The 14,922-nt window shown below is 40.1% G+C and overlaps 1 protein-coding gene and 2 pseudogenes across 2 annotated transcripts; 1 reads left to right on the top strand and 2 right to left on the bottom strand.

The window, feature by feature from the left end:
• The first annotated feature begins 1,766 nt into the window (after nt 1–1,766).
• Nucleotides 1,767–6,195, top strand: LOC111328400 (major facilitator superfamily domain-containing protein 6). 2 transcript variants are annotated; one of them, XM_088741823.1, is made up of 3 exons: nt 1,767–4,236; nt 5,282–5,320; nt 5,632–5,795. In XM_088741823.1, exons 1-3 carry the CDS (start codon nt 2,883–2,885, stop codon nt 5,658–5,660), a joined length of 1,422 nt encoding a protein of 473 aa, XP_088597949.1. In that variant the 5' UTR covers nt 1,767–2,882; the 3' UTR covers nt 5,661–5,795. The 2 variants fall into 2 exon arrangements, with proteins under 2 accessions (XP_088597949.1, XP_022788560.2); XM_022932825.2 differs by having other exon boundaries at nt 1,774–4,236; nt 5,282–6,195.
• LOC148718860 (uncharacterized) lies at nt 6,172–9,776 on the bottom strand (annotated as a pseudogene).
• On the bottom strand, nt 6,172–13,950 carry LOC148718859 (uncharacterized; annotated as a pseudogene).
• Between the last annotated feature and the right edge of the window lie 972 nt (nt 13,951–14,922).

The following is a 14,922-nucleotide window of genomic DNA, read 5'->3' as shown; positions in this document are numbered from 1 at the left end:
GCGCCGCGCAAGAAAGCCTGTTCAAACAAATTATTCGACTAAATCTAAGAGCAATGGATGAGTTATCAGTTATCGGATCCCTCTGTTTGCGAAAATATTTGTGGGATTGCCAGGATCAAAAATTGCAAGTTGCTAGAAGGAAATTTAAGACGAAAGTTTGTTTCGACGTCCAAGAAAAACTATTTTGGAGAGAGATCAACCTGTTGTGTCAGAAATGGGTTTAGGCAACGCTGATAAGAGGGAACAGTAGGTTTTGTTTAAATAACCACAAATATGTTTTAAAATATACCGATAAACTTTTCGCCTGGTTTAAGGTTTATTGCACAATCGTCATTGTGAAATGATCTTGAAACATTACAAAATAGCCATGAATCATCAGGAAATAACTCAATAACCTCTTTCTGCGCGCACTCAATCATTACCTTAAATATGCATATCTTAATACCTATTCGCAGTTTTCAGTTTAATTATAGACTGAGCACACTTTATCTGAAGGAATATCGCGGGGGATGTGTGGATTAAGTTGCGCGTCATAATTATGTAGTAATTAACATTGTGACGTCATGAAGCTATGATGGCCAACCAATCTTGTTATTGCTTTTTTTGATACATTGTAAATCTGGTTTCATACTTGAACTGCACGCAATGTAACCTTGTTTGGTGAGTTAACTCTTCACTGTGGCCAGTTTACAATGTAAACTCAGTTGATAAAACCAAATTATACCATAATTTATTGTTCATGAAAGAAAACTCTTTGTTTTAAGAAGAGACTAAAAAAAGCTTTTTAGACTGCTCTGATTAGACCAACATTAGTTAACCTCCTCATTATTCTATATCAAGTGGAGCAGCTCTCCTCAAAAAACTAATCAGTTACGATGTCACACAGATTAATCGTCAAGCTCCAATACCGTACGTTTGTCCAGTAATAAGACATTTTCGAATAATGACTTAATTCATCATATCAAAACGGAAACAGCATATTCCCTCTTGTATACGGGTAAGCAAAATTTAAACGGCTTAATATCAAGTAAAGCTCTCTCCCAATTGTTACTAACTAAGTTTGGCTGTGAATGAAATGTGATGCCAACTTTTTTTTTACGAAAAGACACAAATCTTATTGTTAAGAAACTGTCCAGCTTTATCACGGGACTCGGTAAGTAGACAGTAACAGCACATGTACTTTCAACGTGGTAATGCCAAGTGGTTTTACTGGAAAGTTGAGTGCAAGCTTAAAGAAGGGGTCGAAGAGGAGGAGTGTGAATTACACATCAGAGGTGGGACAGCGCGGTTAAATTCCGCTTAGCATTTGCTTCAAGCTCGCTTGAACACGCAAAAGACAAATAACACCTATCACTTCAAGTAGATCAGATGTTCATCCTTGAATCGCAAAATCATTGAACAACTTAAGCACTTCCTTTTAATTTCAACTATGCTTTTACAGGGTTACTTTTGGTTTAATCAAAAGCTTATTAGTCTACTATGTAGGGGAATTTATACCCTTCTGGGTCATAAGCTTTTGAATAAAGGCTGATAGTTTCGAAAGAAACTGTTCGGGGCTGCGTCGGTGGGAGTAACGAAATAATTTGGATATATCAACAAAGTTGAAATGGTAAATTGGCCACCGTAATGATTACAAAAGCTGACGTTTCGAGCGTTAGCCCTTCGTCGGAGCGAATAGAGGAATTGTGGGTTGTGTGTACTTTTAAAGGCAGAAAATGGAGCTACGTTATTGGTGGGTGCATGGCAACGAGAAAATGGGACCTAGCTATGCGAATCTTTTTGTAGGTTTTGTCGAACACCAATTTTTCAGCCAATACAACGGGTCCAAACCTGAACTCTACGGTCGCCACATCGACAACTGTATCGGCGCTACCTCCTCTACCAGAGAGGAGCTCACTCAGTTCATAACTGCAGTCAATTCTTTTCACCCGGCTCTGAAATATACTTGGGAAATTTCTGACAATTCTTTATCCTTCTTAGACGTCAAAGTTTCAATTGAAGGTAACGGTTTATGCACTAGTGTGTATTACAAACCTACAGACTCTCATAATTACTTGTTATATTCGTCTTCTCATCCATCTCACGTTAAGAATTCCATTCCTTTTTCTCAGTTTCTAAGACTTCGTCGTTTATGTAGTAATGACTCTGATTTTCAAAAAAAAAAAAAAAATCATCTTTCAAACCGGCAGTCTAAATCCCACAGGGATCAATGAACGCTTTTCATTCCACTAATTTATTCATGTTTTTCTCGTTGCCATGCACCCACCAATAACGTAGCTCCATTTTCTGCCTTTAAAAGCACACACAACCCACAATTCCTCTATTCGCTCCGACGAAGGGCTAACGCTCGAAACGTCAGCTTTTGTAATCATTACGGTGGCCAATTTACCATTTCAACTTTGTTGATATATCCAAATTATTTCATAAGCTTTTGGTTTAATTTATGTTATTTCAGTGGACCATTGGTAACTGTGGACCAAATGAAAATTTCAAAACGAAGCTAAAGGGTAAAAAAAAAAATAAAAGTCTAAACAAAGACGAAAATAAGGTGGAAACATACTCGAGACGTTTTAGTTCAACTTTTTTTGTCCGCAATTAACCAACTGACGCTTTAAGTTTCCAAACAATTGCTGAATACAGATAAATCATAAGTACAACAGAGTTTTATTTTTCATAGCAAAGTGCACTAGGAGTGTCGCTTTCAGCTGGTACCTGTAAAGTGAGAAAAACAAGCAGGTTGTTTGACCTTGTCTTTGAGCAGCAGTAAAATGATGTTCGGGAAAGTAAGATCGGAGTAGCAGCTTAAACAAGAGGGGGTGAGGATTACTGAAGCAACGACGTCAGAAGATCAAAACGTTCAAAGGGGAAGTGTAGAAATTGAAATGGAGAGCGAGGGAGAGTTGTACGGATTGGCTCTTATGCTTCACAACACTGAAGACGCCGCAAAGAAGAGCTGTGATTTGACTGGGCTACCAGACAAAGAGCGGTCTGATGATCACGAGAGTATTAGAGGAGGGAAAACAGAAGGGACCTCTGAAAACAAAGACGAAGATTGTCTAAAATGCTGCCAAAAGATTAATCGAAGTCTCATTATTTACAAAAGTTTTTACTTCTTTTTTTTTTCGGCAGTGGGTTCCTTATTTCCTTATCTCGCAGTGTTTTATAAACAGTTATGGCTTTCCGCCCATGAAACAGGAATACTGATCGGAATCAGACCATTGATTCAGCTTTTCGGAACGCCTATGTGGGGAATCATCGCAGATACATACAAGAAAAGCAAGCTGATCTTTGTGGTGTCACTGGTTGCATGGTTGGTGTCGAACTATTCCTTATCTCTCGTATCTCCCGTTTTTCATTTGGGCGTTTGCAGTGATAACGCTACCTTAGCAATCATCCAAGAAATTATGAAGGAAATGAAAAACAGAACTATTCCACAGAAGAATAACACAAATCATCATGGGCAGTTCAAGCATAAACCCTCCATAGCTTTTCCAGTAAACTCTGGAAATTCAAGTAATCATTGGTTTGAGATAATCAGGAAAGAGAGGGCAGAGCATCTTTGGAAGCGAAACACAGGTCAAGCATTGAAGCATAGAATTCAAAACAAAGTAAACATAGCACTTCAAGTAAATTATTATGCAAACATTATGCACGACTTAAGAGACAAAGCCGACAGTACTTTGATTTTTAAGAGTGGTATCAAACACGTAAATCGATTTTTAGACAGATCAAAATTCCATACAAGTAACCCCCCCACAGTGAACAGCTTCATGGTTCGCAAGCAAAATGTTTATAAAGGTAGAATTGTTCATGCGTCACTTGACAATAATCAAAGAGCGAGGAATAGGAACCGTCTAATTGCAACAGGAAAGTACTTCAAATTAGGCACCGATGACCAAAGATTACGCCGTGCCAGCTTGGATAAAAGAGCACTAATGTCGAAATCAGATATCTTAAAACTTCTCCGGAATTCAAGTAGTATCAACGAGAACGAGTTTTACACTGAATTCAACAGCCGATGGATGGAAAGAGTTTTCGACTCCCTGAACATGGCCGGAGAATATCCATGGCCTCTGGACACAGTGGCGAACTATGACTCAACACAGGAGGCACGTGAGTGGTTAAATCCACATGATCGTGACTTGTTTACCATCCTGTTTGTTATTACAGCTACTGGTACACTAATTGCTGCACCAGCCATTACCTTAGCTGACACTGCCACGCTGCAGAACCTTGGTGAGTGTATCAGTGTTGTCGACATTCGATCACTTTTATCATTACTACGTTCTCTTTTGGAAACATACGTGAACGTTGTTGGGATATCTCGTTTTACTTCTTAGCAGGTTTTTTCGGGTAAAACAATGAAATGAGTCCTTGATATAGCAATACTACCACTAGAAGTAGAAGTAGAAGTAGCAGTAGAAGTAGAAGCAGCAGTAGTAGTAGTAGTAGCAGCAGTAGCAGTAGTAGCAGTAGTAGCAACAGTAGCAGTAGTAGCAGCAGTAGCAGTAGTAGCATCAGCAGACGTAGTAACAGCAGCAGTAGTAGTAGCAGCAGCAGTAGTAGTAATAGCACTAGTAGTAGTAGCAGCAGTAGTAGTAGTAGTAGCAGCAGTAGTAGTAGTAGCAGCAGTAGTAGTAGTAACAGCAGTAGTAGTAGTAGCAGCAATAGTAGTAGTAGCAGCAGTACTAGTAGTAGCAGCAATAGTAGTAGTAACAGCAGTAGTAGTAGTAGCAGCAATAGTAGTAGTAGCAGCAGTAGTAGTAGTAACAGCAGTAGTAGTAGCAGCAATAGTAGTAGTAGCAGCAGTACTAGTAGTAGCAGCAGTACTAGTAATAGCAGCAGCGGGAGTAGCAGCAGCAGGAGTAGCAGCAGCAGGAGTAACAGCAGCAGCAGTGGCAGCAGCAGGAGTAGCAGCAGTAGCAGCAGCAGTAGCAGCAGTAGAAGTAGCAGAAACAGCAGTAGCAGTAGCAGTAGCAGTAGCAGCAGTAGCAGTAGCAGTAGCAGTAGCAGCAGCAGCAGCAGTGGTAATATTAGTGTTGAGGATGCTAGCTGCGAACGTTTGCGTCACCCTGACTGTGGCCGTAATCGTGATATAGTGATCGTGATTATGATTGTACTCGCAACCGTTGCAGTCGTTGGGGTAGAGGTTGTGGTAGTGGTAATAGTAAGGTTGCAGTTGCGGCAATAGCGTTAAATGAGCGTTATCAATAATTGCTGATACAGTTTAGGGTAAACATGCAAAACTTATCTAGCAGCAGAGTATGTTTTTTTTTGGAAGGTAACAGACCAGAAGACTACGGCAAGCAGCGTCTATGGGGTGCGTTTGGCTGGGGAATAGCAGCCTTTATTGTTGGATCAAGTCTAAGCACAATTGAAGAACTGAGTAACTGTAATAATCCTTTGAGTGTAGATTACCTGCCATGCTTTTACGCTTTTGCATGTCTCATGGGCGTGACTGTCTTGATTGGTGCTTTGTTTGAGTTTGACGAAAAAGAGTCGCACGAAAGTAGCATCTGGAAAGGGCTTTCTGTGTTGTGTGACTGTCAAAATATATACTTCATCTTCACAATTCTGTTCTGTGGGAGTGCATTGGGCTTTATAGAAACTTTCTTGTTTTGGCATTTGCAGGATTTAGGCGGGACACAGTTCTTGTTTAGTACCATTACTGCTATCCACTGTATTTCTGAGGTGGCAGTGTACTGTTGTTCTGGTACGTTCATCAAATGGCTGGGGCATCACCAGGTTCTCTACGTTGGACTGTCATGCTACATAATCAGATTTTTTGGCTATGCCCTTATCACAAATTGCTGGGTAGTACTACCTTTTGAGATCCTTCACGGCTTGTCCACAGCAGCCGTATGGTCAGCGGCAGTCGTCTTCGTGGGACTCATTCCTGGGGCGCCTGCAACAATGCAAGGCATTCTTGGTGGTGTGCACTGGGGTCTGGGTAATGGTGGTGGAGGGGTGCTTGGTGGATTATTAATCACTTACGCTGGTGCTACAACTTCTTTCCTCATATTTGGAGTGATCAGCCTTGTTGACTTAAGTTTATTCATACTTTTGAACAACATGGAATTTTTTAACTGCTTTGAATGGTCCAAAGGGATTGGCACACAATTAGAGCATAGTCCAGTGGAAGATGAGACCTATAAAATTGAGAACCTAGAACCAGATTATGACGATCTTTATTAAACATTTTATCTTACAGTTTAGTGAGCTGTTTTTTCAACCGTACACTCTACGATGAGTGTATCACAAACATTCTGATCCAAAATAGATAAGCCTGGATTAAATTAACACTGGTGTAAGAGAAAGTAGTAAACTGTGCTAAGAATTTTGCAACGAAAAAGCTTTTCATTTTAAGTAGTCTCAAACAAAACGACCATAATTGTTTCAGTGCTTTCATTCTGATGCAGTTTTGCTTGGTTGATATATTTTTTGTTGATCCTCCACGAAAACATGTAATAAGGTAATAATAACACGGGCACAAGTTAGGGCATGTTAGTCATTACTGGTCCCCAGAGTCACTAAAACCATGCAATCTCCTATCCTTATCGTTTCCATGAAAGATCGGTACCAAAATGTAGTCAAAGAATCTGAGTTTGCTGGAAGAAACTATGATAGATTTCTGTTGCCGTAAATATCCAAATCGATTAGCTATAACTCTGACATTGACCAAACAGAAAGTAGACCGAAGTGACATCCTCTGTATTTAGCTACAATGTTTAGTAAAGAAAGAACTTCCTAAAAGAGAAAACTCCTGATTTCCTGCGTAAAATTCGAGTAAAAACCTAGCCAGATTTACATAATAACCCAGGGCTACCACTGCTAGTCATTACAGGAAAAGCTAAAAAACACACCCACGCTACTGCTTTGTGGCACAGCCCACTCTCTTGGAATTAGCCCAGGGGACCCCAAATGCACACTATCTGATGGCTATGTCCATGCAGACCTTTGCGATGGCTAGCATTACAAAGCCGAACAACTGCCACAAAGTGAGTAATGTACTAGTCACAATAAAAAAAACCCCCGAAATGTCGACCAAGTAAATGCCTGAATGAATAGCCTACCATGCAGCACCGAAATTTGCGTTCTTCTGCAGGAAAATTCCATCATCCCAAGATTTGCTCAGGCCAGTATCTCGTATATTTAACGCCAGATCAGGTAATAAACAATTTATTGATTATAATTGTTTTTATTATTATTATTATCATCATCATTATTATTATTATTATTATTATAATTAGATCTATGGTTTAAAATTGTAAATAATTGCTATCATTATTATTAAACGAAGCGGGCTAATTTTTATCATAATTTTTGTAAATACTTTTAGTAATTATAGTGAATAAAGGTTTTATTTATAATAATAATAACAATAATAATAATAATTATTATTATTATTACTATTATGCAGTATACACGTTTGGATGCTAGTGAGCTAAACAAGATAGGGCGAAAATTCGTAACCTATCTGCATGACAGGACTGTTAACTATAATAATATCTAATACTACTTGAATATAAATAATCAATATAAAACGATAAAAGTGTCAATTGGCCCAATACTAAGATGTTTTTTTTTAATGTTCATGATTTACAGTTCGGTTCTTAAAATATCCTTAACTTAAAATGTTCATAAAATCCTGTTCATAAAAACCAAATCATAATGTCCTTAAAATTCTTATGCTGTAACCAGTTTAAATGTTCTTGCAATGTTCAGAGTGCTACTTAATACAGCTTTCATTATTATTATTATTATTATTATTTTTATTATTATTATTATTATCAGCAGTAAAAACTATCTGTATGCCATACAGTTAAGAGGAACACAGGGCGCCAAGGCGTAGCCTGTGCTCCGGCTAGTGATAGAATTAAAAGGTAATGTCCGATTAAAAGGTAAGGTTAAAATATGTATATATATATCCTATTAACCAAGCGCGAGGGCCGTACTGGGAGAATATCGGCCCGAAGTCTTGACAGTACGGACTGAGCGCAGCGAGGTCCGTACAAAAAAGACCGAGGGCCGATATTCTTCCAGTACGGTCCCGAGCAAGCTTGGTTAATAAGAGATTTATTATACGACTGAAGTTCAAAGGGACACAAGTGCGGTATCATTCGGGACTATTCGGGACAGTGCCCGGTCCAATACTGAGAAAATATTGACCGGCAATAGAGCATTTTGATTGGTTGGTTTTAGTTATTGGCCCTCTGACTGCCCGAGTCATGTAATAAATATAATAAACTAAACCAAATTACGCTAAAACATGCTAAATGTTCAAAGTTCTAGAGTAGGAGACAAACCGAAGCACGGGTAATACGATGTCTAATGCATCGCAACCTTAAAAGTAAGTGCAATGTTCAGTGTGACGGATAGGCATGCCCTTTGCACTTCTTGAGGACATCTCTGTGACGCCTCCCAACTAACTCCTTCAACGCTACCTCCACTTCTGTCGACCAGTCCCCCGAGTACGTCCACAATGATGTTGTACTGTGAAATCTCGTACACGGGGTACTTCTGCTTCATCTCCCATTTGAGTGGCGCGTATTTCATCGTCTTTTCTGATGTTTTCTTTTGACGATTGCTCAAAAGAGCATTATTATTATTAGTATTATTATTATTATTATTATTATTATTATTATTATCCGACAGTTGTAAAAACTTATGTTTGCCATAAGATCATACACAGACTGGGGCGATAAACGTGGCCCAGGCTGCGCGTAGGAAGAGAATCTTCGTAAACTTTGAAAACGTAAATACATAAATAAATAAAAATTAAATAATAAAATACATATATATATATATATATATATCTAATAATATGATAAATACAAGAAACTTAGGTAAGAAAAATCTATAAAAGTTTTATAAGTGAGCTCCTTAGCTATCTAGTGATAGTTTTAAAAGTTCTTGAAATGTCCTAGGTGTTCGAAAGGACAGCTTTCTGCATTTTTCTTAGGATCCCCTCTCCCCGGCTTCCGAATAGCTCTCTCATAGACACGTCCACATCTCTCGACCATCCGCCCAGGATATCAATGACGATATTATGTTGTTTGATGGTGTATCCTGGATACTGCTGAGCCATCTCCCACCTCAAAGGACCATACTTTACAGTCTTCTCCTCGGTCTTCGTCACCCGGTTGTCCATCCACGGGCACGACATCTCCACAGCTAACACCTCATTCTTCTTGACGTCAGTGAAACGCGCATCTACTCTGTTCTGCTTCACAAAACTGTGCTCCGCATACACTGGAACATCCCAGAAGGCCTTGGCCTCCTGGGACTCATAGACTGGTTTAGGATCTACGGACGAGTACCAGGGGGGGCCGCATCTATCAGTTCCAAATTCCTCAGCTTCTCGAAAAACAAGACCTTGAGGGCCGCATCGTCTCTCGACAAGTACTTCTTTTGCGCGAGAGCCGGGCAGCCGGGCAGCCGGCCAGCACATGGGGAAGACTCTCGGGTGCTTTGTTACACATCCTACACATAACATCATTGACCTGTGTTGTTCTCACTTTCCTCGCTGTATACAGCTTTGTTGGTGTAAGCTGCTCATATAACTCTACAATCCCAGCAGTAGTGTGTAGGGGTGCCTCCGTCCAACTCCTCAGCCAATCCCAACACCCCCTTTGATTCAGCTTGTCGTCTTCCCACCTCGCCAAGAGGAACTTTCCTTGCCACCTCTCTTCTTGGATCTTTTCTTGGCGTTCAGCTGTAACAGCTCTCTTTAAGAGCCTCTTGAGCTTATCGTGAACATTAATATTTATTCTTTTAAAATTTGTAAATAGTTAATGTGTGGTAGGCAGAAAAAAACAACTACATATCTACTAACTACAATAGTTTTTCTGCCTTCCACACATCATACCCGCTCTACTATTTGTATCGAGCACTGTTTCACGGACACCAAGTTTAATCCCTTAAAATAATTAGATTGTAAATAATTGCTATCATTATTATTAAACGAAGTGGGCCAATTTTTATCATAATTTTTGTAAATACTTATTATTATTATTATTATCATTATTATTATTATTATGCAGCAGTTTAAAACTTTTGTATGCTATATACAATAAGAATATTAATAGTATGAAGAGGGGCATGAGCGTAGCCCGTTAACTATAGTGAAATCAAAGTATATATATACTGAACAAAAAAAAAAAAGAAACCATCGAGAAATAAGAAAGATAAGCTATTTCGGGTATCCAAATCTAAAATAATCATTATAAATTCTTTAAAAACCTATTACTTATTTCGGCTATGAAAGAGTTAATCAGTGACGATCACTTCCTAAGTTTCTAATAATCCACAGAATTTTTGAAGGCAAAGAGTTAAATAATACGCGATGTTCATTGTTCATGTTACAACTTTAAATGTCCGAGAGATATTTAGTGTTCCCGAGATCACAGCCTTCTGCATATGTTGAAGAACTCCCTTACTCTTGTTTCCAACTAACTCCTTCATTTCGGCTTCTAAGTCACACCATCCCCCTACTGTGTCCATTACGATATTATATTGTTTCATTTCATATCCTTGGTACTTCCGCTTTAATTCCCAACGAAGCGGTCTGTATTTCGAGGTTTTTTCCTCATTCTTTTTCCCCCTATTTGTAATCCATGGGCAGCTCATCTCCAGCGTGATGACTCGTCTTGATTCATGGTCGATAATACGCGCATCTATTTTGTTGGCTCTAACTTCTTGGTGCTCCGCAAATAAAGGAACGTCCCAGAATGCTTGCGCATTGCTCGCCTCGTACAATGGCTTCGGTTTCAATGGCGAGTACCAAGGGGGGACTGTGTCTACAAGGCCTAGGCCGTGCAGAATTTCAAAGAAAAGTATTTTCAAGGCTGTGTCATGTCGGGTAAGATACTTATTCCGTGCGAGGGCGGTACAACCAGCCAAGACATGAGCGACACTTTCAGGGGCCTTACCACATAACTTGCACCTCACCTCACCCGTTGTGTCTGTGTGAGTTTTCTGGCAGGCATACAACCTCGTCGGTAATAATTGTTCACAGAGTTCAAAGATCCCCGCCACTGTATGTGTTGGGCACTGTTTCCAACTGCTTAGCCACCAATAACATCCGTTGAAGTTAAGACTCTCGTCTTCTTTTCTCGCAGAGTAATTTCCCCTGCCAATTCTGCTCATGCACCGTTTCCCATGTCTTCTCTTCCAAAACCCTTCTCAGCTCTACCTTCAATTTCTCTGCTGTTATCACCTCTCCACTATCACGTTTTATGCGAGCTGGACTTGGGTATTCCAGCTGCAACTGGAGACCCATCTCATCTGCATACCTTGCTGCCTCCTTAAACACGAAGGCGCGCTATATAAGGAAGTCTTCCCTAGGAAGACCTTGGCTCATTTGTCACTCACCGTTGACGTGTGCGGGTCATATTTAAATGCTGGTAGACGAACAAAAGGAGCTAATGAGATATCTACTGTTTACTTCCACCAACATGGTGGCATGAGGTAACGTGCGAACCACCTACTTAGATCTCAAATTTACCGCCACAAATGAAGACAGTTTCCATTGGAGAAAGGAAATACAAATCTCAAAATTCTTGTATTGTGATGAAGACATAAAACAATTTTGAGGAATGCGCCCGCTGCTCACTGCTTTGGAGTAGCTGTAGCTCAAGCTGACTTGACTCTTAGAGTTCTACATCACACGACGGTTGATTGACAAATGGTCCAGTGGGACCTAAGGCTCCTTTTATAGCACGCCTTCGTGTTTAACTAACGAACTGTGTCCTAACTCTTCCGCTCTCTCTTCAAACTCACGAACCATCGCCATGGCTGGGTCGCTATTACTATATAACTTCACGCCTTCGTGTTTAACTAACGAACTGTGTCCTAACTCTTCCGCTCTCTCTTCAAACTCACGAACCATCGCCATGGCTGGGTCGCTATTACTATATAACTTCACTCCTTCGTGTTTAACTAACGAACTGTGTCCTAACTCTTCCGCTCTCTCTTCAAACTCACGAACCATCGCCATGGCTGGGTCGCTATTACTATATAACTTCACTGCCGCCTTTATCTTCGTTACTTTGTACACTTCCTCGATCGAACGCAGGCCTCTCCAAGCAAACGATTGTAATATTTCAGTCCTCACCTTTACTCAATCACACGTGTTGAACAAAAAAAATATGTAGAGGAGTAAAAGTTTAAATAGCCTGGTGGCTTTATCAAGTGTCTGGTCACAGTGTACCATACATTGAACTGTTGGAATGTGACCCTTAGAAAGAAAGTCTGTTTACTCTACTGTGAATGTACAGTAGAGCCCCGCTTACTCGAATTCCAAACGAGGATGAAAAGGAGTTTGAGTTAGCGGAGATTTTCTATATATTGTATGTGACAGAGAGCTAGGATTTAAAGGCATCCGAGACTGGAGCAACGACGCGATCCAATTTTTTTAGATCAACAGCATGGAAAAGCATATGGGGATATCGTACTAGAGTCGTTTTCTTCGTTCACGTATAAGAAAGCCCACGACTACGTACAAAAAATGTTCACTCAGAAACATAAAACTGCAATGTTCCCCACGGAGTTAACACCGAAATCAGCCTTTTCTATTTCCAACAGGTGATAAGTTGTACACTGTATAGTTGCAGCACGAGTTAAAACGGCACAAAATTAGACAACAAAGTTGGGGGTGTCGTTCAAGTTGCCCTTTTCCTTGCTTGTCTTCTTTCAGGAAGGCCAACCTTTCAGTAAATTTTCTGTAGTTTTACTTTATAATGGTCAAAGTATGAATGACACCTCTTTCGTGCCGAAAAAAATTTCAATTTCAAGTGGCGAGCTATACAAATATTGGAGGCCCCCGATGTAGCTATTTCATGATCTGTCGTGAATCGGCCGACTAATGATTCCAATCACCACACTGACTTTTATCAAAGTGATCCAAGCACGCATTGTGGATTGCTTCCAGGTGATCTGTGACGTCATTGCGGGGGCCTGGGGAAAGAAATTTTGATGCCGTATCCCATAAACAAACGCGCGCGCCAATTCAATCCGTTTTCGAAGCATGGCGGTCGGTCGGACGCCATGCGGGAAAGTTTGCGACAAAGAAATGTTCTGACAGACAGCTATTGTTCTGAAAGTTGAAAATTTTACTCACTCGGATGGCTTCTGTGACTCCAATGCTGGGATAGTATTCTCGACTCAGCGCTCGATTCTTTCCCGCAGAAGACTGTTTTAAAATTCATTTCCATCAGGGAGTACAAATTTTTGACGACGTACTCAGTTTTATTGTGCGATGGTAATGTGCTTAAGAGACGTACACAAGCGAACTACCCGGCTCTGACGAGGGTCGGATCTTTCAAGACCGGATACCTTTCCTCGGGATTTGCATGGACGTTCGAGCTTGATCGGTAAGTTGCCTGAAGGCCTCCATCGGCTGCTCGCTTCAAGGATGGAATTTTTTGTACCAGCTCTTTCACCTGGCTCAATTTAGGCTCATTTTGACGCATTAGTCCCACTGTAATCCGGTATGGTGGTTTTTCACTTGCCAGGATACATTCCTCCGTCCATTTGCCACTCGATTTCTGATTGACTTCTGCTTCAATGATACAACTCTGCCTTCGAACCTTCCTCTCCAACTCTGGTAATGACATGACATCTAGACTCGAGGAATCTTCAGTCATGAAGATGAACAGAAATGAAATGAACAGACTTGCAGAGTTGTGTAGCACACAACTACTTTTTTAAACTGTAAAAATTCCAGATATTATTGTGGTATATAGTATCAGTTGGGCTATATACTATACCCAATTTATGTAAAATGTAGATTCTAATTTTACAGGATTTTTAGTGAAAGGGTGCAAACTTGTGATAGGCATACATGTTATTTCCTAATTTTAAAAGGACTTTGATAATTTTTGAACATGTTGCTCTACACATTTTGTTTTGTTATTTTTATTGTGTAGTTCCAGTAACTAGCCATTATCCCCCCCCCCCCCCCTCCTCAGAAGGCAAATGAAAATTCCTGGGGGGTCTCATTCTCAAAGACCAAAAACTATAAAAAAAAATATTGGGAGATTTTTCAGAATTTCTGGAGGGTGGGGGTGCTTATAAAAAATCCCTTCCATGGGGGAGATATCAATATTTTATGGAGCTACACATTTTGTAGAAATATCCATAATCACCTTACAGACATGTTGCAAGGAAAGTAAAGCTAAAGACAACTTCCTGGTGGCTAAGTGTGTTAACCAAAAAAACTTTCTGTGGATGAGATATAGATATTTTCTGGCACAATACAATCACTGTTGATGTGAACTAGTTTGAAAAAGGCACATTTTACCTGCTGCAAGTTTTGCAATTCGCAAACATAGTGTTTCAGGTGACCGAAACCCAAGGTGAGCAGTACCAGGGTAGTACTCCAAAAAGGCTGTACCATTCAAAATTTAACGCCCAGTGTTCCCAAGATTTTGTTTTGCAAACTCTCTGCGCTTTTTTTTAGTGGGGGCTTTTCCACCTAGTTCATTCTCAAATTTTTTTTTCGCAACTCTCTGCATCTAAAACTGTCCAAACTGGTTCTGGACAGATGATCTTCATGTCACCCAGTTGGCTCTGGTGCTCTGGAGCTTCTGGGATTAGATAAGTAGATTTGGCAAATGAACTGCCAGTAGATAACCTCCTTTCCTTACCATCCCCATAAGTGTGTCTTAGACTAATAATTTTTATTTCTTGCCCAGTCAGTGGATGTTTAATTGTTTTTAGCTCTTGAAGCTGTTTATAAACAGCATGACCACATTTTTTTTGTTGCCTCATAGTCATCATTCCCCAACTAAAGGGCAACAGTCAAAACTGTGCTAAGTAAATTGTAAGGCTCAACTAGTTTCACTCTTACACTGGTTTCTGCAGTAAAATGATGAGACCATTTAAGCCACGGAAAACCATCTGTGTAATCCATTAGAATCA

Source organism: Stylophora pistillata, chromosome 12 (genome assembly GCF_964205215.1).
Source record: "Stylophora pistillata chromosome 12, jaStyPist1.2, whole genome shotgun sequence".
Taxonomy (NCBI): Eukaryota; Metazoa; Cnidaria; class Anthozoa; order Scleractinia; family Pocilloporidae; genus Stylophora; species Stylophora pistillata.
The sequence above is the reverse complement of the archived record's forward strand: the minus strand, read 5'-3'. Positions and strand labels throughout refer to the sequence as shown.

Excerpts from the sequence above, each read along its gene's own strand:
- LOC111328400 (XM_022932825.2), top strand. The coding sequence starts at position 2,883 with ATGGAGAGCGAGGGAGAGTTGTACGGATTGGCTCTTATGCTTCACAAC. Across the intron at positions 4,237-5,281 it reads TGCCACGCTGCAGAACCTTG|GTAACAGACCAGAAGACTAC; the intron begins GTGAGTGTATCA and ends TTTTTTTGGAAG.